Source organism: Anas acuta, chromosome 5, assembly GCF_963932015.1.
Source record: "Anas acuta chromosome 5, bAnaAcu1.1, whole genome shotgun sequence".
In the NCBI taxonomy this organism is placed as follows: Eukaryota; Metazoa; Chordata; class Aves; order Anseriformes; family Anatidae; genus Anas; species Anas acuta.
The window spans coordinates 10,723,370-10,749,836 of NC_088983.1; the positions used below are offsets into that span (position 1 = coordinate 10,723,370).

General features: G+C 38.3%; 1 protein-coding gene across 11 annotated transcripts in view; it reads right to left on the reverse strand.

Annotated features, from left to right (window-relative positions):
• The window catches only part of MARK3 (microtubule affinity regulating kinase 3), a 62,033-nt gene that overhangs the window by 23,970 nt on the left and 11,596 nt on the right, over window positions 1–26,467 (reverse strand). For all 11 annotated transcript variants that reach the window (XM_068682661.1, XM_068682660.1, XM_068682665.1 and 8 more), the window contains 10 exons: window positions 24,058–24,249; window positions 18,035–18,088; window positions 11,167–11,215; window positions 10,414–10,479; window positions 8,114–8,184; window positions 2,636–2,692; window positions 1,518–1,754; window positions 1,292–1,411; window positions 479–578; window positions 134–246 (listed from right to left, as the gene is read on the reverse strand). In XM_068682661.1, coding sequence (XP_068538762.1) covers window positions 134–246; window positions 479–578; window positions 1,292–1,411; window positions 1,518–1,754; window positions 2,636–2,692; window positions 8,114–8,184; window positions 10,414–10,479; window positions 11,167–11,215; window positions 18,035–18,088; window positions 24,058–24,249 — 1,059 coding nt within the window. The remainder of the gene's footprint in view (window positions 1–133; window positions 247–478; window positions 579–1,291; window positions 1,412–1,517; window positions 1,755–2,635; window positions 2,693–8,113; window positions 8,185–10,413; window positions 10,480–11,166; window positions 11,216–18,034; window positions 18,089–24,057; window positions 24,250–26,467) is intronic.

Genomic DNA, 26,467 nt, shown 5'->3' on the forward strand with positions numbered 1-26,467 from the left:
TAACTTCAACTGTACTGGACTTGTGTACATTACAGGAACGTTATGCCTATAGTTACTGACTTAAATTTTGCTTCTGATTTTGCTATGGACACTGATTCCTTTGTTTCTTTGCATTTGGAAGAGCAATACGTACCTCCGATGATTTCCTTCCTAGCAGTAAGTACGTAGCTGTGATTTCATCATACTTCATTTTACTAAGGGATTCTTGAATTTCTTCTTGAGAATATCCCATTCCTACCATAATATCTAAAAACAAATACATACTCTGTAAGTAACAAACACTTTGATGCTTACACTGTCTGAGTGTTTAAGTTCAAGAGAAAGAATGGAACATGTAAAGAATGAAACTGTTAAGCATGAGAACAAAATCTTGATGAAACATCAATATTAAAAGATTATTTACTTCTCCCAAATGGGAAACAAATACAGAGTGGTGGAAAAAAAATAAAAATAATAATTCTGAAAAATCCTCAATTACCTATTCTTTTCTGGTCCGAGATGTCTAGTTCTGGTTCAACAAAAGGTTTGAGCTCATCCTCCTCATGCCCTGCATTGATCCACCTGTCCTTCATAATTTGCTATAAAGAAAAAAAAAGTTATTATAATATACTTATTAGCAAAGCAAATTGTGGAAAAAAGAACTCCCCCATCTATCAACAGCAATGCTTTTTCTCATTTGTCTTTTTCAGAATAGGTCCCAGTGCCTACTCTAGTTTTGCTTTGCTCCAGTGAGGAGAAAGAACCATGCACATCAAGGCAAGTTACTTTCCAATCAGCTGCACAAAGCTGAAACATGAAAAGCCCAACAACACAGACCAGAAGCTGTGCTACATCTCTGACAAGTCTAGCTAGTAGGTTCATACCAAACTATGGAAGCATACGGAAGCCTGCATTATTTTCACCTTTCTTCTCCATGACAGTACAAAATGCAAACAGAAAGCATCTACAGCATAGCCTAGTACTGAATACTTCCAGATCACTTATGTTAAGTCCTGGTAGATCACCCATTAATGCAGGAATCCAAAAACTAGCTATCATGAAAAATTGCATGATGTACGCTGTGTAATGTCTCATTCATTTTGGAAGTAACTGTGGGGTTAGGTGCTTTGCAATCCCTGCAAATGAAACCTTAAAAAACAAAAGTCGTGCCATTTACTCAGTCCCCTTGGAACCCACTCCAAATAAACTATTCATGAACAACATGACAATAACAACTTATTGATCAGCTCAAAAAATCAAGTTTGCAAAACATAATGACTAGCTCACTGAGGCAGTTTATTTGTGCCATTACCTCTAGAGTGCCTCTTTTCGTTGGGTTTAGCACCAGGAAACGTTTGAGGAGGTTTTCACAGTCTGTGGACATGTAGAAAGGAATCCTGTATTTTCCCCTTAGTACTCTTTCTCTAAGTTCCTTGGTAAAAGAGTAAGAAGTAGAGAGAGTAAGTTGTAAGCAGCACATAACTAAACCATGAGGTAAACAGGCCCCCTGAGGGCCAGCATTTTCTACACAGACTCACCTTTAAGTTCTGTCCATCAAAAGGAAGAGATCCACTCACAAGGGTATAAAGAATAACACCTAAACTCCAGACATCTACTTCGGGTCCATCATATTTCTTCCCTTGAAAAAGTTCTGGAGCAGCATATGGTGGGCTGCCACAAAAGGTGTCCAGTTTATTTCCAACTGTAAACTCATTGCTAAAACCAAAGTCAGCTATTTTAATGTTCATATCTGCATCTAGCAATAGATTTTCAGCCTGGAAGAGAAAGAATGGTTTGTAAAATGAATTTAAAACACTTTACTTAAAAAGCTACCACCATTTTTTAGTCATTCTTAGGATGCAAAAAGCTGAAACATCTATGAAAATTCTCTTCCTTGCAAGGTATTTTGGTATGTCTGTCATTCGTATATTCTGTTTTAAAAAATGTCTGTACAATGGCTTTAGTCTATTGTAGCTGTTATGATAACTGAAAACTGTGTTATTACCATCCATTTTCTCCACAGAAATTCATCTTGAGATGCTGTAACTTACATTTTTCATCTATTAAGCTAAAAACAAGAACACTCACTATCCATACTTTACATGACATTCCTTCATAAGTTCGGTAATACACACAACCTTTAAACGTTTCTCACTTTTTTTTTTTTTGTTTTGAACAAGATGTGTGGCAACATTATTAATATAAAAGGCACAGTTTAAAGAAGGGATATACCACTTTGTAATATGGCTTCTTCGCAACTTGGCACAGTTTTCTGATCACAACTGATAACTTATTCTTTTCAAGACCAAAACTTGACACACCTCTATCAAAGTACTTAAAAAACCAAAACAGAACAACAACAAAAAAACCCTCAGCTAATACTGAGCTGCATCAGATTTAAATCTGATCTGAGGGTAAAAGACTATCTTTCAGAAATCATTACATTTCAATATTGAGAAGCCTTACAAATCCTTTTCCTTTTATTTTAAATGGTTCTATACCTTAAACATTCATCAAAACTTGCTATAATACAAGAAAAAAATCCCCCCAAATAGCTTAATATATGCTACATTTTACAAATACAGTAAAGATCCCACCCACAAGTACATAAACTGATTGACAGAGACACACACATCACACACTTTTCCCTACTCACCTTGAGATCTCTATGAACAATATGCTTTTGATGGCAATACTGCACTGCAGATACTATCTGGATAGAAAACAAGCCCAATTATATAAGTGACATCTCAAAGAAACAAAGTTTTAATTAAGAAGTTCAACATTTATTACTAAAGCTGACAGGTACTTATCAGTTCAGAGCTACAAACTACTACAGTGACCAGCACATTTGGGAGAAAGCTGCTACATAACTTAGGTGCTTGTTATTCAATCTACTTGGTTTCTGCTACATTTGAAAGAGCATTTTGCTCTCTCCAGCGTGGCTAATTATAGACCAGTAGAAGCAATGACTTTCAGAAAGGTTACTGAAGTATTTCCATTCCAATACTGTATACAGCTATAAAAGCTTTCCATCGAGACTGATGTTTTCCAGTCCTTATGCAAAGGTGATTTTTTATGCCACAGCATGGCATGAAAAAGAGAAAAGGCTACAGAAGAAATTACTGGGGGAAAAGCTTCTTTGTTGAAATTTCACTGTGGTGAGACACGTCTATGCATCTGACAGGAGGTCTACAGTGCATATGCTGTATTGTATTTGTATACTGCACAAGAGTAGCAATCACAATGGAAAAAACTTCCATGTCTCTCACGTGTAACAGAATAATTTCTTCCATCATAATTTCCAACTATCTTTTTTTTTTTTCTGCTTTATATAGCAAGCTATATAAGCTGCTTATGCAGTTGTCCTAGTGTATTGCTCTAGAGTTATGAGCATCACCAGGGAAGTTTGCACGTATAGAAAAGCCGGGTAAGGTCATATTGCTGTACGATCACAAATGCTGTTGAATACATTTTATTGTCATGCACACGTGGTCAGAACTGAGGCAGATGTTACGACTTCTTAAAAGTAAGTGGAACTGCACAGAACAATAATTTACTGTGATAACTACACTTAGATATGCTTCTATTCTTTGTTCAAGATTAACATTTCTAGTCCAGAAGGATGGGATGTCATTAACGTCACAAAAAGTAACTCAGTATTGCAGCTTAGCACAGGAATCCTCCTGTCCCTGTAGGAAGTAATGCTTCTTTTTCTGTATTTAGAATAAGTGAAGGCAAGGTTCCTGGTAGGTCAAAGAACTGACCTACCAGTCATTTTGCATTTAAAACTTAATCAACCAACATTATCTTAATCTTTGTGCCCCTGCAATATTGAATCATGCATATGCACAAAGTGCCACCTTAGGAGCCAAGTATTCAATGACAAGTTGAAATATTTTTATTCGCTACAGTTTCATTCTGCTTCCACTTGTTCCTTTATGCACTGACTCCCTCTTTCAGACTCCCAGCTCAGCTTTTTACAGTTACTGAAATTGCCGAAGTTCTCCCATGCCACCACTTGTACCATCCTCGTGGTTTTCCTTCCTTTCCTCCCTGCTGAAATTACTCAGCTCCAGCCACCAGCCTGCTTTCCCAGGTGCTTCCAAGGCTGACAGCATGACAAAGACCTCATGCTTTATTCAGGACTGCAGAGACACGGCACTAGCTGCTCGCTTCTGAACTGCTTTTACTTTGACTAACTAAGAGGAGAAAGTCTAGCAGATTATCAATCAGTTGTTTTCCCTGGGGATGCTTCTGAACTACTCTGCATTGCAAAAGGATAGCACAGAGACTGCAGAAACGAAGGGAAATAATGCAATATGTGTAAGAAAGATTAACAGCAGTCAAAACTGAATGAAAAAAAAAAAACAGCATAAAGCATGGCTTCACTGAATTGAGTTCCTTGCCTTCCACCTTCCATCACTACTTCTGTTGACAGCCCCTCACTCCAACCTATGTGAGTGTGAGAAATTTGCTGACACTTGGGCAGGTGGGGAGAACAGGGGAAGACACAGAAGACTTCTACCTGTAACAATAGGAGCATTTAAAGACTTTCTTTTGGAGGGATTTCAAAAATTTGTATAATCACAGGATTTTAAGAACAAGATAGAACAAGTTACCTCTAAGTAGACAAACTATTCTTCCTAAGGATTAGCTGATAGAACAAAACAAGAAAAGAAGAGAAAAATGACCTCTCCAGGTCCCTTCCACAGTGCTACAATGAGCATTTATCTTCTTAACTGGAACATACAACAGTAAGATTTATTTTGTGGATTTTTTAAAATATAAATTTGAGACTTGTCCTAATACCTACCAATATTAAAAATTCTACAATCTGCTTCTACAGGAAAGAATTGAGAAGACTGAAGGAATCCAGATCTAATCTGCAGCAGTAAAGGAGGAGAGGGAAATAATACATGTTCATTTTCAATTTTTGTTGGTGGGAGAGCTCCCCTTCACCCCCCTGAGACTTGGCTCCCTATTTTTGCATTCACTCTCATCCAGATGGGCAGGCTTCTGTACGGAGTAAGGATGCTAAGATTGAACCAGAACTGCGTGGAAGTCTTCTAGGGGAAGAAAAGCTAGGTGACATTAAGAATGCAAAACATTCTGGATTTGAATTTCTCATACACGGCTGCACAAAAGAAGACTGAAATGGAGAACTGCAGAGCATGGCTGTATTTTTAGTGTCCCTTGTCAAGCATGACTGGAATAATTTGATCACTGTCTTTTACAGGGCTTTTTTCCCCTGCTAAAAGCCCTGAATCTGCATAACAGAATGGACAAAAAATTATATATATATTTTTAAATAAATGAAGATGGGAGAAATAGCAAATTCATCATTGCCTGATAGAGAGGGAGATGCTAAAATGCCTCCTCAGATAAAACACAGATGTTTTATGCAGAAATCACATCTACTGAAGGAAGAAACAGGATCTGAAAATATAATAATATAACCTATTGTAAGTACTAAGCTCAATAGCACAGCACAACTCTTTCTGCAGCTTAAAAAGGCCCCTGCCTGTTAAACTAGCTAGTGATTTTTTTTTAAAAAAATCCCTATTATGTCCTAGTCTAACATAAGAACAGCTGCATTGAATCAGATAAAAGTTCTACACAGTGTTATCCCTCCAGCAATAGCTAAAAGCTACACGAAGCTATTGTGAGACTACAGCAAAGTGAATAGTTTCATGACCCATAAACCTAGTAAGATCTAGGTTTGATCTGTCCCTCAGAGTCCTGGTGTTGAATAAATGTCAAGCTCTGATCAAAGTTTTCTGACTTCTGTCCCACACGCATGCGCATTTCTCTAGCAAACTATGATGAGCTTACACTATAGCTTCTCTCCTTGGGAAAAAAAGAGAATCCTAGTAATAACCCAGACTCTCATGCTTTTGATGCTGTCAAGAACCTCCTATCTTTGAGATCAAGATCCTCTAAAATTGGATAAATTTAGTAACCAGCAAGTCAGCTATTCATGAAGGATAGGTAGCTAATTCCTCCAGGTTTCTGAAAGGAAACCAGACTTATAAAAAGAAACTTAAAACATATTTCAGTAGATTGAAGAGCAGCCGTCTATATATCTTTATGAACAGCATTTATCCTACTGAAGTACAGAAATAAAGCAGGGAATCTGTAGTAAAACATTTGATGGGTCAAACACCCAGGTTAGCAGTTAACTATCTTTTAAATTCTTTTCCTTCGTGTTTGTTTTTGAAAAAGGTTATTTATTTTAAAGCTACATATATCCTGTACTACACATATTATTCCATAAAATGAAGTGCTAAGTGTACTTGTAAAATAAGCCTGACATGTTTCCACAAGTTTTCACGTAAAGGCAAGTTGAATCCTTAGACAAAAAAGGCAATTGTTGAACAAACGTGCAGTGGAATTACTACAAGATCTTTTTCCATGCAGCTCCTAATAAAAGAAAGGTAGCACAGAGAGCAAAGAACCATACCAGTGGTACTTTTCAACATTCGCGGGAGAGAGAGCAGCAAATCCTCTCAAACTATTCTTAAGTATTCCAGGTGACATTACAAAAAGAAAGGTTATGGTCTGGGATTTAGAAAAAGACAGCTAAAGTGGAAATGACTGCTTTAAAACCCAGCACAATTGATCACATCTATTCCAACACACAGCACAGAAGCACGTAAGAAATTCTTAATCACAAAGGAAAGCACTCTAGAGTTGACAGAACATAAGATATAAAGAGACATAAGATTTTATTAAACAAGAAAAAAATGTTCCTTACTCTGAAGCTGTATATTACTCTAGTACACACAAATCACTCCTTCTGGGAATATAAAGTCTGCAGCTGCTTTTTCTGGGGGCTTGTTTTTTGTTTTTATTTTCATGATTATTTTTGCAAAAGATTAAAGAACATATGTACAAGATTTAAAATGATGAGAGAAAAAGAAACAAGGTTTTTATAGAAATGAGTTTGTTGCATCCTTATTTTGGATTAAATGAGTTTCTATTTTTCTCCTTATTTTAACTGCTATTTTTGAGTTTATTATTATATTGCAAATCTTACTACCACAAGTTATGACAGCTTCCTAGTTCCCATATTATTTGTTTTGGTCACACTATCCACTCCAGAGAATTGTAAAAGTTTTCTTTATATGGCATTTTGTGAAAGTAATTAATTTCCTGGAAGGTTCATATTTAATATCAAATTACTTCTATTTTTGTATGGCTGCACTTTAAGATGTGAAACTACCATAGCTTTTCCCTCCAGCAGTGAAACTGCCATGTCATTGCCACAATTTGAAAACCCCCACATATAGTTAAAGCAAACCCTCTTGCCCATATTCATTATTTTGAAGTGTCATTAAACAGAAGCATAATTTTAATGTTGTGAGAAAAAATATTTAAATTATCCAATGGAACAGGAATAACATAAGCATTCACAAGTTTCAGCACACGAGCAGAAACCGAAGTATATCAGACCAAATAGATCTGCAAATGAAACTTCAAATGCTGCAAGAGCAGAGACTTGGATTTTTAACTAGTGATGCCAAATTATGTGCATACGTAGTTATGCAAATTATGTGCTGCTTTGACTGTAGCATAGAAGTGCTTTTTACAGATCAATGACATTCCAACATTTTTGCAAGTCCAGTTTATCCATCATAAAGAAAACAAGAAAACCTAGATTATTTTTTTTTAAATTATTATTTTTTAGAACAGCTGTTAAATTGCATCTCTTTGTGCAAGTGCATGGTTGTAAACGGGTGCCTCTACCAGGCACTGCCCGTGTTTGCTGCTGACCTGGTTTGTAGCACGTTACACTTGAACAACTTCCAAAAGGTTACAGACAAGCTGAACGTAGAATATGTGAAATCAACCCAGAGGAAATAAATTTTGGAACAGAATCCATGTCCAAATCAAGCAGTCATTGTGTTCTGGCACTCCTGGACACCCTGGCACAAACACTAAGGAAGCTAGCACTGCTGACTGGACTACTAACCCCTTCAAAGCACTACTGGAACCAAGTTTCTTCTTACTCAGTGCTACAAGTCCACACACCATGCTGAGTCAAACACATAGGACAGCTGTTTTACCCATTTCACCACTAAAAATGGGTGTGGGGGGGCAGGAAGCTGATGTATAGGGATGTTATACATACCTGTCTAAATTTAGCTCTAGCCTCCTTTTCCTTCATTCTTCCATGTGCAACCAGATAGTCAAACACCTCCCCTACAAGTCAATAATGAGACAGGTTAATGCCAGTGTCAGGATATAGAGATTCCTCTCTAGCAGTTACCCACAGCAACTTTACTGGATGATTATGCTTCAGGTTAATCTTAGGTTTAACATTACAGGTTAGCTCAAGAGAACAAGGCGTAAATGATGTGAATACAAACAATTTACTACAACGTTCTCTCTTGCACAAGAAAACAATAAGGCTTAATGAAAGAAACATATAGACAGAAACATTTCCTTCCAATTATTTAGGACAAAAACGGAGCAGTAGTACTTCTGTTTTGTAAATAAAGATGACCTATACCCCTTCACAGACTTTCTCATAAGGGTATCTTTTGCACCATGAAAATAAGCCTCATACATGAAAGCATCTGATGATATCTGTAATACCGTTATATTAGCACCAGAATTTTTCTTTGCACATGTGTATACAAGAGTTCTAACCAACACAGAAATCTTAGTTCTAACCTAGGCTTGGAAGAGGTATCTGCAATGAAGTTCTCAATAATGAGGCCAGTAGGACACTGAGATAATCCATCCCACAAGCATCAGATAGGTAAGACACGCAGAGAAACACCACTTCTGAACAAGCCCTACGGTGTATGGTTCAGACATCTAAAGGAGAATAAAGTAGTACTAAAGAGCTGTGTTTTTTTGATGTTTTGTTTTTTGTTTGCTTTCAAATAATAATAAAAAAAACGTAAGAGTCTTACAGCAGGAAAATCAACAACTGAGCTATCTGAGAGAGTGTCAGGATTTTCTACAAAACAGTCTTGCTCTCCTCTGTAGCATATTTAATACCCAAGTCAGAAAATTCTCTCAGGTGTATTTCACAGCTGTTTCTTGAGAAGATCTGAAGGAGCAAAGCTGAACACGCCTTTATAATTCAGGGGAAAATGATACCAGAGAAAGAAATATAGGCAACTTATGCAAATGTTGCAGTTGTAGGAATACAGTCTCTCATCCTCCAACCATAGAATTTATACAGTTCACGTGTGACTTGTATCTCAAGGAGGAAATAAGGAAAACAATCCCTGTCACTCAGGTCACTGGCCATGCCTGTCTTGCACAACACTGCACATGCACAGGGCGCTGCTCACAGCCCTCCAGACCTGCACGCATTTCTCCATTATTCTAAGATCTTTAGAGCGCTGTTGGCCCTTCCACCTTGTGGAGGCCAATCACTAGATGGCAACAAGACTTCACTTTTAAGTCTAGCACCAACAAACTGCACGGAGACGCCTTCACAAACATGCACTAGCCAATATCCTAGCAGCATTTTACCAGCCTTGGTTCTGGTTAGACAAAGCTTGGTGGAGCATTTAGGGACCTGCTAGAAGACAACTGAGGCTGTTAGAGGATCTTTATCTGATTTAAGAATTAACTTCACACAATCTAACAGAGTTAGAATTCAATGCTGAAACTATCAACTGAGAAAAAAACTCTGTATTTCCCTCCCACAACTGAAGAAAATCCTCAACTATTGGCGATTCCCAGATGCTGATGCTGAAGAGTCACACTGACAAACAGTGGGCTATTAGGTTTTAGCCAGCAAGGAGTAACTTAATCTCCAATATCTTAATTCTAGCTCTGGTGAAACTATCTGACACTGCATGATGCAGTCTTTTTTTCTTCCTCCTCTGCAATCAGGAATAAATGTTAAAGTTCCTCCACAACCTCCCTCCTGAAATGGACATAAGGCTAAGCCTAATAACTCTTGACAGTAGAAGGTCTGTGATTATGGTATGTCAAATGTCATCAACTTTAAAAAAACAGAAGTTTCAGTACTCATGCTTTTGAAAGCAACAGTTAAAAATATAAAAGTGTTTCTCTTTTTATTTTATTTTTTTTAACCAAGCGTCTTATATAAGACAAGACATCAGTCCTAGGGAGCTTAATACAAAAAATTTTGGAAGGTTGACATTTATTATTATAGACAGAACCAATCAAAGGCTGAACAAAGATTCCAGTTAAAATTTAAGTTGTAAAAGCAAAACAAATGTTACTAAATTGCAGTAAGTTTGGAATGAAGTTTTACAAGTTATAATTAAGGAGCCTGAATGAGTAACTTGAGAATATTAAAGACGTTGCTTAAAAAATTTACCCTACCACAACATTAATATTTGATAAACAGGAAGGTAAAACTTCAAGGGAAAAAAAAAAAGTGCTTTCTGCCACTTGGCAATTTATTTACATTTGTTATCACAGCAGAGAGGTACTTACCCCCACTCGCATATTCCATTATTAAATAGAGAGTTTTTTCAGTTTCAATGACTTCAAATAACTTCACTGGAAGAGAAAGCAACTTATTAATCAGTTAGCTAGTTGCAGAAGTATTAACTCTATCAGGAATTCTGTTAGGAAAAAAAACCCACAATTTTCTTGATTCTTGACAGTACTAGATTATTACTCTAAACTAGCTTTTTCTGTCCTAAATGGAAAATACAATAGCATATTTTCTCAACTCATAAAATACAATCATTTGATGTGATTATATGGGAAAAGCAACTAGATTAAACAAAATTTCCATAAATTTGAGTGTCAGTAATGGCCATTTTTACACACTGTACTGGCATACATGGCAACAAATAAGTTATCAGTCAGTTCACTGACAGTACCCTAACAATAGTACATTGTTTAAACTTCACAATCCAGATCAATTTCTTGACCATTTCTTGTTTTGATACAAAATTCTTTTAATGAGAGCCTGAATCCAATAAAAAAAATCAGCATTATGATAACTCTGCTCCTTTTGAGCAATCGGCTATGAAATAACTATTTTGTGGAGAGGGCCCAAATTTTTGTTGTTGTTGTTTTTAAACACACTGCTATAACAAGGAATTTCTTACTGCTATTTTACAGTAAATTACCCCCCTATTTTAAGATTATTTTACAATTATCATATAACATTTTTAATGGTGGAAAAAAGAGGCAACATTTCACCGGATTTGAATATAACAAGAAATAAAAAGGTACCTATATTTGGATGATTTAAGATCTTCATTATTCTTACTTCTCTAAAGAGCTGAAATAAACATAAAACATGAAATAAGTTAACAAAAATAATAGGTAATACTCTTTCTTTGTAAAGCCTGATCATTTTGATGTACTTGCTTAATTTTAAACATAAAGGGCAAACTTTATTAGTGTTTCAAGGAAGTTCATAACACAACTTATTGGAGAGAACAGTTAAGTGCTTGCTTCTTTTAAGCCTCCCCTCAAAACCCTGCCAACACCCACAGACGTGCTGCAGATAGCTCAGGAGACAAGTGTTCTCAGCTCTGTGGTTCTCACACTTTTGGGGCCAAAAGACCACTATGAGCCCAAGCAGCTTCTTGATGGCCACTGTACATCACATCTCATATACTCTTTCACATCTTCATAGAAAATCCTGGGTTCAAAGTTTTATGAACCCCCCTCCAGAGCATTGTTTGAAGACCACTGTGCTGTGTTAGTGGTATGGGCTCCTCAGCGCTGCGTCAGAGCCTAGCCTTCCACAGGACACCACCAAAATCCTCTCCTACGTGACAGGAACCGAGAGGTGAAAAATCAGCTGCTTATATCGCACAAAAAATGTGTCATTCAACTAAACCAGCAACAAACAAGTTTTAAGCACAGATGGTCAGGCAAGATTACTTCTTGGGCCTTCAGAATCATTCCTTCGAGACGACTGAGGCACAAAAACATCTAGCTCTGGATTTTTCACCACAGCTTCAACAACTTTCATTGCCAGACACCTAACCTCCAAGACTGCTGATGCAGTACACTGAACATTAGCCAAAATTAACGGGGCAAAACACAGCCTTTTCCTGAGCAAACAATCCCCAGCAGACACACCACTGCTTGAGGGTACAATCTCAAAGGGATCAGCCACCCTCTTCACCATCCACCTTCCTACACAACAGGCCTGTATACTTCTACTTAAACACCTTGAAGTGCAAATACTGTTGTGTTCAGGTTCCCTTATCTTCCTACAGCCACTCTTTACCAAAAAAAAGGAACTTCTGAGGTAGCACTTCTGAGCTATATAGTGTGTGACTGTTCTCCCTCTATAGCTTCCCCCCATGAGAGCCTAAGCCTCCAGATGGCTGACATTCTTAAGCCTTGATTATTTTCTAACAGCATGCTTCCAAACGAGGGAGTAATCAAGCGGTTTTATTATAAACCTAACACCAACATCTACAGGAATACCAGTAACGTAACAGGTCGTACTGAACATAATGTAAAGAGACTGAAGCAGAAAGAAAGTACACGGCTCCACAGGAGAGCAGACAAGGGAAAAAAGAAAGGGATTTTGTAAAGTAAGAGATAACAGCACTGTTATTAACAGTAGGAAAGCAAAAGGTGCTGTTAAGATTCTCCTTAGGTCAGATTTCACACAAAGTGAGGACATTTAATGGCTACATTTATTAATAATGACTCTGAAAAACTGAAGGTGTAGTTACTCAAAATAAAAAAAAAGTAAAACATGGGAAACAAAAGAGAAACAAAGCCAACAAAACAGAACCATTCCACCTTTCTGCCTTTTAATAAAACAAGCTGCAGAAAAATATAAAATCATAATATGGAGACCATTTCCAACAGTTCTTTGCTTTCCAGAGCTTCTGTGAGGCTACCATTTGGATAACAACTCATTAAAATGCCTCAAAGGCTTTCTCCCCTATGCCATAGCCACAGCTGTGAAAGGCACAGTACCTGAACACAGAATAAAACTAAACAGTTTTTAAATAGTTTTAATTACGGTATATTCATTATCTAGATCTAAGCCTGACACTTTTCTAGATGATAAACTGTCTAAACGCAATCAAGACTGATTGATCAATTAAATTTTTGGCCATGGAAGACAGTTTCACAAGCTGTGGGCATGTTTTCTTTTCCCCCCTAAGATAAGTAAATTGCCTTTTTTATTTTATTACATTGTTTCTGGAGCTTTTTTCATATGTAGTTCAATGAGGTAGAGCCCTTAACCACAGCTCTCTAAACACAAGACATTTAAATGCAGTTGAATCTATTTTTTTCTTTTTTTTTCTTCCAGTTCAGATGGAATAGCCTGTAATAAATATACTCTGAATACTTCATATTTTTTATTGCAGCCTGTATAACTAAAAGCCTCCAGTCAGCCTGTTTTAAAGACAGCTTGCAGAATTTGCTCATGACTGACTGTCAATTTCCTCTGGACTCCCTTCTGACCCCCAGATCAAGGTCTGTTGGGTCAGACTGATCAAGTGCAACCCCAGTGCTGCACAGATGCAGCCCTTGCCTGTTGTTCAGCTGTCAGCCCATTTATCACCACCTCACCTACCTACCAAGGTATGTTCAGGGGATTACAAATGGCAGTATCAGCAATAACCAAAATCATAATTAGTCCCACCAAACAAGAACAAACAAATGAAGGCAATACAGAATAAGACAATAAAGATGAGGCCAAAATTCATGGTATCATCATGTAAACAAATACACTCATTAATCTAATCTTTTTATAGAGAACGCTGACTTGGCTGGAGCCAGCTACTTCCTCCGCTGCAGTGTGCAGTTTGATGGGCTAATGTGATAAAGGCAGGCTCATATCACATTTTGTGCTGTTGTAAATATATCATTGTTCCACAGGACTACTCTGCCTTACTAACCCAGATGAAGCCCATCAAAAAGTGGTGTCTCCATATGAGCTATTTGCAGTTGCTGACTAGAAACAAGCTCTTTAAAAATAGTTATTTTTGTCTTAGGGGAAGTTCAAAATAGAAATACTTGAGAATAGGATACAAACTCCACCAAATGTTTTATCATAATTTTAGTTATATAAATGCACTTCAGATTGTGTTCTGTAGACAGTTTAAATGTTATATTTGGCATTTTGACACAGACAGCAACTTCAGCAGGGACATCTGCAAATGTCTAGCATTGTATTATATTCTATTTCTGATAGAGGAATAGAACGTAAAACATGATACAACTTTCACATATTACACTGAAAGGTTTTCTACATTTAATTCCCCCAAAACGCTATTTGCATCGACCTCCAATAAATGAAGCATTAATTATTGCCATACTTTTTAAAGCCCCCAGCACAGTTCATTGTAGATAGCAAGGTCTGGCAAAAGCCCACACATCTGAGGTTTTCTGACACAGGAACGCAGATGAACGTGTAACATCATAACACGCAACATAAGGTTCTCTACTCAGAAAATAATTCTCTAGGTTTCAGGAACTTGTCATAATGTGACCATAGAGGCAGACTATCAACTGTAAACAGTGCTTATCAGTTTAATTCCTAATACAGAGATTGAAAACTACTCCCAACTTGTTGAATAGCTCATTTTCCGTCAACAGGAGCTCTGCAAATGTTTCTAGGGAAAGACAAACATCCTAAGTCTGCCAAACAAACGTCTCTCAGCTTTGTTGTGGTCTCGTCCTTTGACTGTAAGTCGTGTTAGATACAGGGAAAGAATTTAATACTGCCAGTGGACAAACAGAGCAAAAAGAAAAGTAGCAATGGAAACACAGACACATACTGAGGAATAATCTTGAACCAATTTTACTTGAACTTTATTATGCTGATACATCTAAAACAACATGGATTGGGGAAATAGAGAACCAGCTTTCAAGCCAACCCTTTGAATAAGCTGAAAGACAGATTACAAAGTGTTCCTGCATTAGCTATTGCAAGAGTTTCAGTAACAAAGGATTTCAAAAAACACTGAAGAAAAGTTTGCTAAAAAGCAAGTCAGTACGCTAGTCAGATGCAGAGCACATTTCCTGGCCTCCTTCCCCTCAAAGCAGGGAGGCTTTTCACAAGATGTTCTCCCAAGCCAGTTCAAGCTTTAACTGTGTATTAGGCTCCTCCTGATAACTGCTCACCGAAACAGGCCCTATATATAGTTAGCAGCCTCAGTCAGGAAGCCTTTACACAATGCAAGTTTGTACCAAGTAACACACAACTTGAAAACACACAAAATATGTGCTATAAACAAAAAAAGTCTGTGTCTTTTAAATTTTCATACCTTCTTTGCACTTTTTAAAAACAGATTGATCAGAAGTCAGGAAGAACATGGTTCATATTCAGATTTGTAGCTAAGAACTCTAAAAAGATTTCACAAAAAGGTCCAAACAAGTGGCAAAACATCTGCACATAATGAACAAAAAAATCTGGCTGAGGAGCCAAGTTCTAAAAAAGGAAAATGAGAAGTTATTTAGTGCTATTACATGGGCTTAGGAAAAAAAAAATCTTGCGTATAATGGCATTGCTGATTCAAAAGAAAAAAAAACAAACAATTTTTTTTTTGTCTAGAAGGAAGTGAGCTACTGTAGCATCAACACTCATTTCGAGCGAGACCGATACTCACTGTGATTGGGTAAAAAGTGCATTTTGGGAGAATAATGATTATGACTAACACTAGCATGGGAAAAAAGCCCTGAGAATTCTCTTTTCTTTTAAGGCAGGAAAGTAACACTTAGTTTCCTCTTTGCTAAGCGAAAGCAGCAGAGCTGTAACAAGCTCCTAAAACTAGAGTAGCTGCATGTGGCTACCACTGACTTCCCCAGCAGCACAGGGCCCCTCTGAAGAACCGCACTCTGAAAACATCCATCAAAGCTGCAGCCACCCGCAGCTCACGGCACAGTACTGCTCCAGAGAGCGCGGCACCCCTTAGCAAGGGTATCTCCCCTCTGGCAGCTGGAGTATCGGCGTGGAAGACACGAGACAGAAATCAGGATCAGAAACCTTAATCACCACTTGTTTCGCCACCTGAGGATGAGTAGGGTATGCAGACACTCTACACCACACCCTCTTCTCGGCACTGCCCTTCCCTCCCCACCATACCTCGCATATTTCATCACTCCCTGCAGAAGCCCTGATGAGAAGCACTTCATCTCAGCTTGCCCTGACTCCACAGGTCATGCGTGCAGCTTGCTTCAAATGTGCTGAGACTACAGCAGTGCTAAGAGCACTGGGGGGAAGCGGGTGAGCTCTTTCAAAAAAAAGCCCTGATGAAGCAAAATCGATAAGTAATGCATTGTGTATGTACTGTTTACTATAAACAGGTGCTTAAAATTAAGAAAATGACTTTCCACTTCTGAATTGAGAACACTGAGATATCTTGCAAAACCTTTTTAAGTGCTTATATAGCCAGTGAGCTTAGAGAAGTGAACATGTTAGCAATCCCTCCCCAACTCTGATTGGATTTCTACCCCACTACTTTGTCCTATTCTTCCAGACTCCCATTTAAAGAACCTAATGGTAGAAAACACTGACTTAGAAATCACACCTTACAATCTAATTTTATTAACTGTAAATAAAAATGAAACGACAACTGAGAGGGAGATGAGAGTGGAGATGAGAGATGAGGTGAGACCAAAGAGGCTGAAACCAGGAACCAAAGGGTCAACAAGCATACTTCCAGCCAGTGCCGACTGGTGAAAGGTTGGCTTTGTACCTGACTATTAGCTCAAGCTAGCAGCATTAAGACACAGTCTCCAGATAACACTATTTGAAGGAGTAAGATTTTTTTTTTTCCCTCTCAAAACACATCTTCTCTATTTTTCTCTGACCATTTTCTTCCATGCTCAGTGACCCCTCCCCTTACCACCACAGCTCCCAGAAGTTATGCACCCAAATGCACCCCGAAGTTAATATAACTTTTTAGGTACTCCAATTTGCACAGATCTGCTGCACAAACCCACTGTATGTAAATCATCATATGACCTCATTTGCATTTCATTTCTTCTCCGCTTAGCCAGAAATTAATAATAATGTCAAGAATTAAACTGAAAAAATCTGAGAAAACTGCAACCGTATTATCTACTTTTATGTAGCCTACAGGGGCAGTAGAAGGCAATGATGTTGCTTCTTGCTAAAATGATGGTGGCTTTCTTCTGTAGGCTGTTCTTTGCCTCTCAACCAAACCATACAATGCAAGGACCTGTGTATTTTTCCAATTTACTTTTGCACCATTAATTTTGATAAAACCATCTATTCACGCAATCTTTTTAGTATTTGCATAAAACCCGAATGTGTATGTTCTCCAGTTTACTCTGGTTATGCAATTTAATATTGTTTGCAGTTAAGTTCTGGGTATTTTCTCGTTCAAACAGAAATATTGCAAGGAGCTTTATTATTTTTTTTTTTAAATCAAAGTACTTGAAAGTAAATAAGAAGACTGACTGCAGCACTTAAAAGGACAGAGTTAGAAAAGTCCTAGGTAAAAGTGACATTTAAATGTACTTCCTGCAGGCACTCCAAAGCAGATTGGCTTGCCTGATGAAAGAGTAGGATTTATCACTACTTACTAAAATAGATAAGGCGATACAACTGTAACGGCACATAAAACATTTGAGACTAGAAGGAAGAAACCAGAATAGCCGTGCTTCAAGTTCTTCCATAAAACTGTAACACCATTTCTGCTGAAAATTATGTGAAAGCCATAGACACTGCTTGGCCTTCAGTCCAGAGGCAATGTTTTCAAGGCCAGCTTAAGAGGACAGAACATACGCTTTCTGTTTTAAACCTCAACAAAATGACCAATATGAAGGAGACACGGAGGCATGACACCAAACCACGAACATCCTCGCTACAGTTACACTACGTTTGTGGGAAAGGAAGCCGCTAACACCACTGTCTTCTCTTTACAGCTCTGTATGAGCTCATCTATAAAACAGTACGTGCATCTTGAACAACTGCAAAGTCGGCAAAAATATCTGGTAAAAATGCAATTATTAAATACAGTAGTCAGATGTGTGAAAGTTGTGCAGTGTTTCAGATTCTACAGCATAGGCATTCACCTCAATGGGAGGAGGTGGTAAAAGGAAACGAGTTATAATACCAGTTGAAAAATTAAATGGAAAAACCTACCTTTTGTAGACTAGTTGGATTCAGCTGTGTTTTGTCAATTATTTTTATGGCAACCTAAAGAAAGAATTCATAATCAGTATTTTCCATATGAATAACTGTAGCATTACAACAAAATGGACAAATCCAGTAACATATGGAAAGCATAAGAATTACACAAATACACTCAAGGTTCTTCAGAAAATTATGTACCTGTATTCGGTTTTAAGCTGAAAGCATTTGGAATTAATGATTAAAGTATAATTTATTTCTATTTCAACAAATTACAAAGGAGAGTGGAAAAAAATGGCATTTTGAGACAATTAAGACAAGGGAAGCTCACTTAGTCTTGCTTCACAATAAAATCATCACATATTACAGTGGAAATTCCAATACCAGACAGAGCGGGGTGCCTACAGATGATATTTACACAGTATAATTACACTTCAGATTACACAGTACTAACTGCACACTGGCAGTTTATGAAGATGCTTCTAAAAGCAAGGACTTCAGAGCAAATTGAAAGTAATGCAACATAAATTTTTGCAAGAACTAAGTTCACCTTTGGAAATTCACTGAATATTTATATCAGTTTGCTTCCTGATGGGTATGAAAGGAAATATCACTTTTGTGTCATCAAAAATCCATTGGTTGTACTGCAACAATTTGTCAAGTTTGTTCCTTTCCTGATTCTCACCTTCTTGGTAAATCACAGAAATGCTAAGGAACAGAATGAAAATTTCACAAAATAATCAAAAGAAATTCAGTACCATGGTAACTAGTCAGAGCCTGAAGATTTGAGACAATGAATAGGCAGAGATGAGCCCCAGTGCAGTGTAATTTGGATACAGGCTGAGTTAAAACAGGAAGAAGGAATCTTTCTAGAATTACTTGCCAATTGGTATTTTTCCTTTCTAAATTAGAGGCTAAACATACCAGAAGAAACTCTGCAGAAGCCAAGGAGATGGTGCCTCTCAAAAAGGCAAGATGCTGCAACTCCGCTGATTATCATACTTCACTGGTACAAAGAAAGGGCTCTCAATGCCCCTTGAATTTTTGGCTCAAAGAGCAGACACTGCTCCTTCCTATGCCACAGCTCCCATTTTGCTGCATCGCTTTGTGCCATCTTTGTCATTTCATTATTGTGGGCTTGGTAACATACGTAATATAAAAAATTTTACACCAAAACAAGTTTATTTCCCTATGTTCAAGTGCAAAACACATGGATGGGCCCTCATGACAGAAAGGGCAAGAAATGAACAGTGTTCAGTGCCTGGGTGTGTCACAGATTTACATGACAGATATATATATATATGTGCTGTTGTTTTTTTTCTTCTGAAACTGAAATTCAAGATTCAGTTTCAGCCCTCTAGATTCAAGATATGGTAAAATATTACCAAGAAACTATTTAAGAATATTTTTGCTTTAGAGAATATTTTGTCCTAAGGTATGTTACTGAAATTACAGATGACTATTTCCCAAGGCAAAATTCCATTACAAAATCTTGAGAAATCCCTTCAAAAATACAAACAAAAGACATACACATTAAGCAACAGGTATTTTTATATTAGCAGCTGTACACGAAACCAAGAAAGATTTTTATCTCTACCTTTATGCCTGCTGAACTGTTCTTATGCAGGTTACCAGTTATTTACTTTCTGCAGTTTCTCAGATTCAGCCTCGATGTAGCCCACTGCCTTTTCCAACAGCAGATGATAGTATTTGATAGGCATCTAGTGTCCCAAGACACCACTATGCTGTGGAACATGGCTGTTTGCTGAAGTGCACGTCACTCAAAAGTTGTATTTGTGTTCCAAGCTCTACTATTCTCATCAGCCTTTGTAAGGTTTAAGCTTGTTTCAACCCCCAGAGTCTCAGGGCACTTGGTTTCAGAGACACTCCTCACCTCTCGCTCTGTGCGTCAGTGCCGGATGAACCGAGAGCTCCCTGACACTGGCAAACAAATTCAGCCCTGGAGATACAGGGAAGGAACACACCTCAATTTTCTGAAAGGTAGATACACAGGACTGGTCAGTCCACTAATTATAGCCTTAAAGGCAGGGTGAATTCAGAGAACTCCTATCCACTTGAACACTGGGTAGTCCAATGTGTTAACACGGACTTGGAGAGCTCGAACTGCTCACCAGAACGGGACAATTTCAGGCCCCTTGATAAGGCCTCCAAACCACAAACAAAGGGAGGCTGCCCTCAAGAATATTCCCGATGAGCTTGAGAAAGAAAATCCTGTTTTACTCAGCACAGTTAGTGAAGCATCAAATTGCCTTCTAAAGCAGAGACTTTGCTCTCTTTACACAAAGCAAATTTGGAACGATTTCAAGCATTGTGTGCAGCGGCCAATGTTGGAGGAATGAAAGTCCACCTACACCATTACATTGTTGCAGGAGCCATAATATTCTGCGAGAGATTATTAGCAGAATTAAAACTGACTTTGCTTTCGCCATTGATGATAATGTGACTTGAAAAATTCCTCCTACGTTAGTTAAAGTGGTCAAAAAAAGCTGAGACACTGAGCAAATCGACCAAACTGCTACCATTCAGATTATTTTCTCCCTCTTAAATTTCACTGTTTTTCCAAGGGAAGACAAAAAAAAAAAAAAAAAGAAAAGAAAAGATGACAATGGATTCCTTGGAGTCAGGCTTGGGTCCTGGAAGAATTTTGTCTTAGCAGAAAACTTTCACCTCCTGGCAATTAACTCAATACTGCCTTCGCTGCACAGAGGCGTCCATATGTTTTTGGCTGCAATTCCAACCACCTTGGAAACAGCAAAAGGTAGTTTTATCTTTTAGATTAATTTTGGCAAGTATGGAAAATTTGTCAGAGGAAATAACCCCAGATAAGTTACAACAGAAAAGACATGGCTTAAAGTCAAAGAATTAACAAAAGCAGATTTACAATGAAGATTCTTGATTTTAAAAGGGCAGACAGACTACAAATAATACCCTCCTTGACAAAGGATCTCAAAGGAGTGTATTTCCAGACCCCAGCTCTGAAGCAGGGAAGCCAACCCTCCCTCTGTACCTCTGCTGTGAACAGGACATTGACTCCTTGGCCAGACAATTCAACCCCCCCCCACGTTAGGCTGATGTTCTGCTCAGCCCCCCCAAAGGGCTGCACATTTCTCCCTCCCTGTAATTTGAGGGCAGGCTCTCCTTCTGCAGATATTCTGAAGATGGGAATGGAAAAAAAAATCCAGGAATTTACTCCAGTTGGAAACAAAAAGCTGTTATCTCAAGCAAAAGGAAAATTTGTAGGGAAGGACTCCAGAGGTAAGGAGATGAGTAACTCCCCTAGAGGAATGCTTGAACAAACATACCCTTCCCCCAAGAAGCGACGGAGAAGTGCTGATCTGATGCATGAGTTAGAAGTTAATCAGGGCGGAGATACGAAAAAAAGGAATTGTCATAAAGTGAAATGGAACTGGACTCTTAAAAGGATATCAGGAACAGATGCACAGATAATATGATAAGATAAGCAGGGTTAAAAAACAGCAAGGATACTGTAGAGAGGAAAGCTTATTCACATGTGACTTCTGAAAATAAATATTTTATTTTAGGTTTCCATATATAAGGTGGAAAAAGGAACAGGAACAAAGACAGGATAGCTAGCAGGAATGAGTGTATAAGGCAGGAAGTCACAAATTCAGGAAGATGAGTGCTGTCTGAGGCCAGACAGAGAGAATTATCCCAGAATTAAGAGTGGCTTAAAAAAAAAAAAAAGGCATTCCTGCTGCAAAGATTTCTAACATTATCAAGTGCAAAATGGCAGCATAGGTTAGAAAATATCTGATAATTTATTTTTAAGGGAGAAGTAAATAGGGCACCTACAAGCCTTGTAGCTAAGCCATTTCTCATGAAATTCTTGAGCTCAAAGCTTGCAGGGAAAAAACAGGGAAAGAGAGAGGGTTAAATGCAACATACTCTCCTACTGTTAATTGCGCTTGATGGAAACACACCAGGTATGGTTATCTTGACTATCGTAAAAGCTCATTTAGGAGGACACAAATTATTGAACTAGATAAGCTGAAATGTGCCCAGATCAATTAATTAACAAAAACCACAACTGGGTAAAGAGATACCAGGTTGGAAATAAATGAGTGAGAGTTTTTCAAGGATCAGACTTGTGACCGATCTTGTTTAATATCTGTATCAGTGGCCTTGACATGGGAAGTCAGACCATAACTCTTTCAACAACCTTAATTATTAAGAGGCACTGTCACATACAATGGAAAAGTGATACAAACAACCTTGGAGATGAAAACCAGCAAAGAAAGTGAGATTCAGCAAAGTACAAGGTGCTGGTGATGATCACAACCAAATCAAACATCAGTGTGCCAGCTATGAAAAAATGTGAGCGCAATCCAAAGATGGATCAGATTAATATTTCTGTAAGGGCAAGAATAAATTAATGACACCAGGGAAATAGTTATCCAGCATGTTGTGAAGAATTCTGGTCACACACATCCAAAATATGAAAACTATCAACAGTTCAGCTAGTAGGAGAAACTTTTGCACATCTCTCCTAGAAATATTGTTTAAAATATCTTCAAGATACTCCTGTAAAAATAGTTTGTTTCCTCCAAAGGAAACCTGGACCAATGGCCAGATCCTTGGAAGTTTTTATGCTCTTAATTGATTGAATGACATCTATCCCATGAGAATTACGGAAACTTCGTATCTAAATCTTTCCAAGTTTTGTCAAAGATTTTACACCATAACTTGATTTGTTGGAATTTCAAACAATAACAAGACAGAGGCCAACACACAGTTTTGCACAAAGAAAAGAAACCATAATAATTTTTTTGCAAAGCCCCAAACAGGCCACATGATTCTCTCTTACACCCATACCTATAAAAACAGCAAAGAAATACTAACCATGCATTTCCTGTGTTAAGTATCATTAAAAAAGGAAATTTAAGTGGAAAGCAGTTAACTGTAAACTCTATCTAGAAAAGAGCACTACCTTTAACAGCAAAAAACAATTGCTGATCACCAGAACTGACAGCTTAACAAAATCAAATCAAAAATCCCTCTCAGCAACTCCTGCAAAATGATACCTCCTCAGTTCCTCCTATGGATTCCACTTTAGGGGAATTTCTTTTTCCAGGGTTAAAGTGCTGTAGTCAACTACTTAGCTTTCTTTAAAGATTTTTGCTGATATCAACAAACGTTTAATTAATTAGACACGCTTGTCAAGAATAGGTCAACAAGAAGTTTCTCCCTCTTTTTCAGTATGTAGTGTTGCTATTAATAACAACAGCACCAAGCTACACCTTGCTCTAACAAGCAAACAGCAATATGGCTCACCAAATCAGAACCATCATTAGGTACAAGTTATTAATTACATTACAACAGCATGCAGAAACTAATTATAGGGCTGAGTTAGACACTATGAAGAGATACAAGAGAAAGCTTGTCTTTACCACACAACTGAGCAGCAGACCCACAAACCAGCCCCAAACAAACTGGGATGTCTTCCCAAGGCAGCCCAGCACTGCAGACACCAGCAGAACTGGGAGGTGTGTGGCTCTGTCCAGGAAATACTGTGGGTAGGCTGCTTAGATCAAGAATAATCAAGAAGGTGTATTAATTGCCATTCCTAATTTCACCTCCAATACAGCCCTGCAGTGTATCAACACCAAGAAACAATCTTTCCAGCAAGCTTATTTAATTGCTTATTTAATATATTTAGTTTATTATATTGCTTATTTAATATACTTAGCTTATTTAATATATTTAGCCCTTTTTCAGGAATGGAGGATTTAGCGGAGAATTCTGGTAGCAAACTTGAACACAATTCAGAAATGCAGGGACTTGTCAAAAACACAAATCTGAGACCATTTTCAAGAGGAGCTGTTTTGGGGTCATCAGAAATGGAAAACTGGATTTTCTTTTTAGATTTTTTTTTCCTGCCTCAGTGACAGTAGGACCAGTAAGAAGTGCTAAATGTTCAGACTTGGACGAGACCATTCTGAGAGAATATGCAAACCCACTGCAATTCACTGTTGTTTACACTCACACCACTTTACCTCTCTGCCTGTAAGGATGTGCCTTGCCAGCTTTACTTTTGCAAAATTCCCCTTTCCAATCGTTTTGAGGAGTCTGTAATTTCCAATGTGCGGCTGCTCATCGGCGCAGGAAGCTATAGAATTCCTGCAACGAGCTCCGGACCGCCCAGTTCGAGAGGAAACTTCCTGCCGTCCATCTCCGTGGGACGTGTGCTGCAATACAAACATACACAGATAAGGCTGAGGAATAAAGAAAAAGACATCAACAATGAGCAGCATACAGCATGCAAATAGCTTAACTACTCCTTTGAAAAACCCTTCAAAGGATCCAGCTCAAACTTCAGCTTCTCACTGAACTGCTGTAAGGTGGACAGGGAGGCTCTCACTTCTTAATGCTATTTATTAATGGGGAAGAGCAAGTGCAATTTCATCTGAGCTGCAGGAACAGGGAAGCATTTTTAGCATACACGGAATGCAGAATCAGAGTCAGGGAACACCGAGGTGTTTGATGTTATCTCCTGTTTGAGTTACCTTGCCCAACTAGAGTAGGAAAGCTTTGTGCAAGGAGACACGAACAAAGCTTTGCCACAAGCAGACAGCAGAAGGTTCATCCTTATTGGACACTTCAGTACTGCTGATAAAATAAAATTCCTCTCTGAGAGGTGTTTTTTTCTCTCTTCTGCTGGGATTCTCTTTCCTACAAAACTTAATGACTGAAAATACTCAAGACAGCCTGAGAACAAGGGAAGAAATCTCACCCAGCCTAAAGGAACCTCGGATATTAACAGGTTGAGCATCAGTTAGGGAGACCTGAGATGCTGCCTGGAAACTGGCAAGTTCCTTCCACTTAGTTTCTCTGAACAGCTATTAATTGTAAAAAGATTGGGTAGATATCCATAATATTCTTTATTTATTCATCAGATCACATGGCTGGGGTAACAGCAAAGTCCCTTTTTGTTGCCTGGGTGGGAGCCTGTTTCCGAAAGAGCAGGTGCCCCTCGTGTCCCTTAACTCTCAGCTCGTGCTTGAGGTCTCCGCGCCACGTTCACTAATTAAAGCACTACTCAGAAATGCTCAGTAGCCTGCAAATGTGGAGCAAGTGTTCGCTACACAGGGATGACATGCTAAATTTACTGCCATCCCAGAATTCCCGCATCGTGCTGCCTGCCTGAAGACACGCAGAGGAGGTTCAGGACAAAAAGCAGAAGATATTGCTGTTTAATTCTTCCCTCTTGAAATGTTAAGTTTTCCAGCTCTCTCTGCTCGTTCTTTTCGTTGATTATACAGTTCTCTGAAGCAACAGCATTCATCAAGAAGTTAAAGCATTAGCCTCAGTTAAACCTTTGCTACAACCCAAATGCCAAAGCAGCCCTATTTTCTGTCTGAACTCTACCCAAGAACACAGCTCAGTTTAGAAGACAAAACTTCAAGGTTCCTTCAAAATAGTCCTAAGTATTTAGAGGGCTAGTTAAGATGCTATTTGTTTCAGTGCCTTAGTATCAAATACCCCCTTATTTGGAAAAACATCATTATTAGGTATCTGTTACATCAATATGCAACAAGAATACCAATCAATGTGCCCAGTGACCTATTTAACTGCAATATATTATAGGTGGCTTCAACTTTTCTGTAAAGCATCGCCTTTAGAGAAGAGGGCCTTTAACCACATAACCCAGGGTGAGATTATATTGAGCTTGTATTGGAGATAGCTGTCTTGTTACCCACTGGCAGAACCAAGTATGTTTTGTTCCATGTCTTTTCTACTATGGGAATTCAAGAAAAAATAGAGCAGATACATTAGCCTACAAGACAAGAATGTTCAATAACAGCATTTAGAGGTGATTTTTCCTCTTGAGTTGTCTAAGCACGCTGTCCTGTTTCTTAAGCAAACCCTACATTTTCTATATGACTACGTACACTTCCTGCATTGTACCGGAGCCTTTCCTTTTATTTCCCCAACACTGCAATAGCTCTCTCCCTGTCCATGAGGCCTGTATCATACTCAGCAGCACAATGTTACCTCCATGTGTCCCGCACTCCCTTCTGTTCTTTCTAATGCTTCCCGTGGTGCTTATTTCAGCCCCAAAGGGCCCCATCCAGTTACCTATCCTTCCAACTCTTTTTTGTGCCAGTTGCAGCTCTCCTACTACTGCTCTTGCTGAAACCCAACAGCCAGAACCATGGCACACAGCAGCACCCAGTCTGACAAATCACTACAAAGGGATGCCAGATCAGAACTGAGGAGCCAACAACCATGGTACAGACACAAGTGAAAAAAATACACGCTTGCATGACACTTGGCAAGTTCGCAATATTTAATAACCTGATGTAACCTTGTGACCATACACTCTGGCATCTTAAGTTCCTTGGTTTGTTAATTTGAGTGCAACAGCTGTGATCAAATTATTTTTAAAAAGACATTCATTTCATT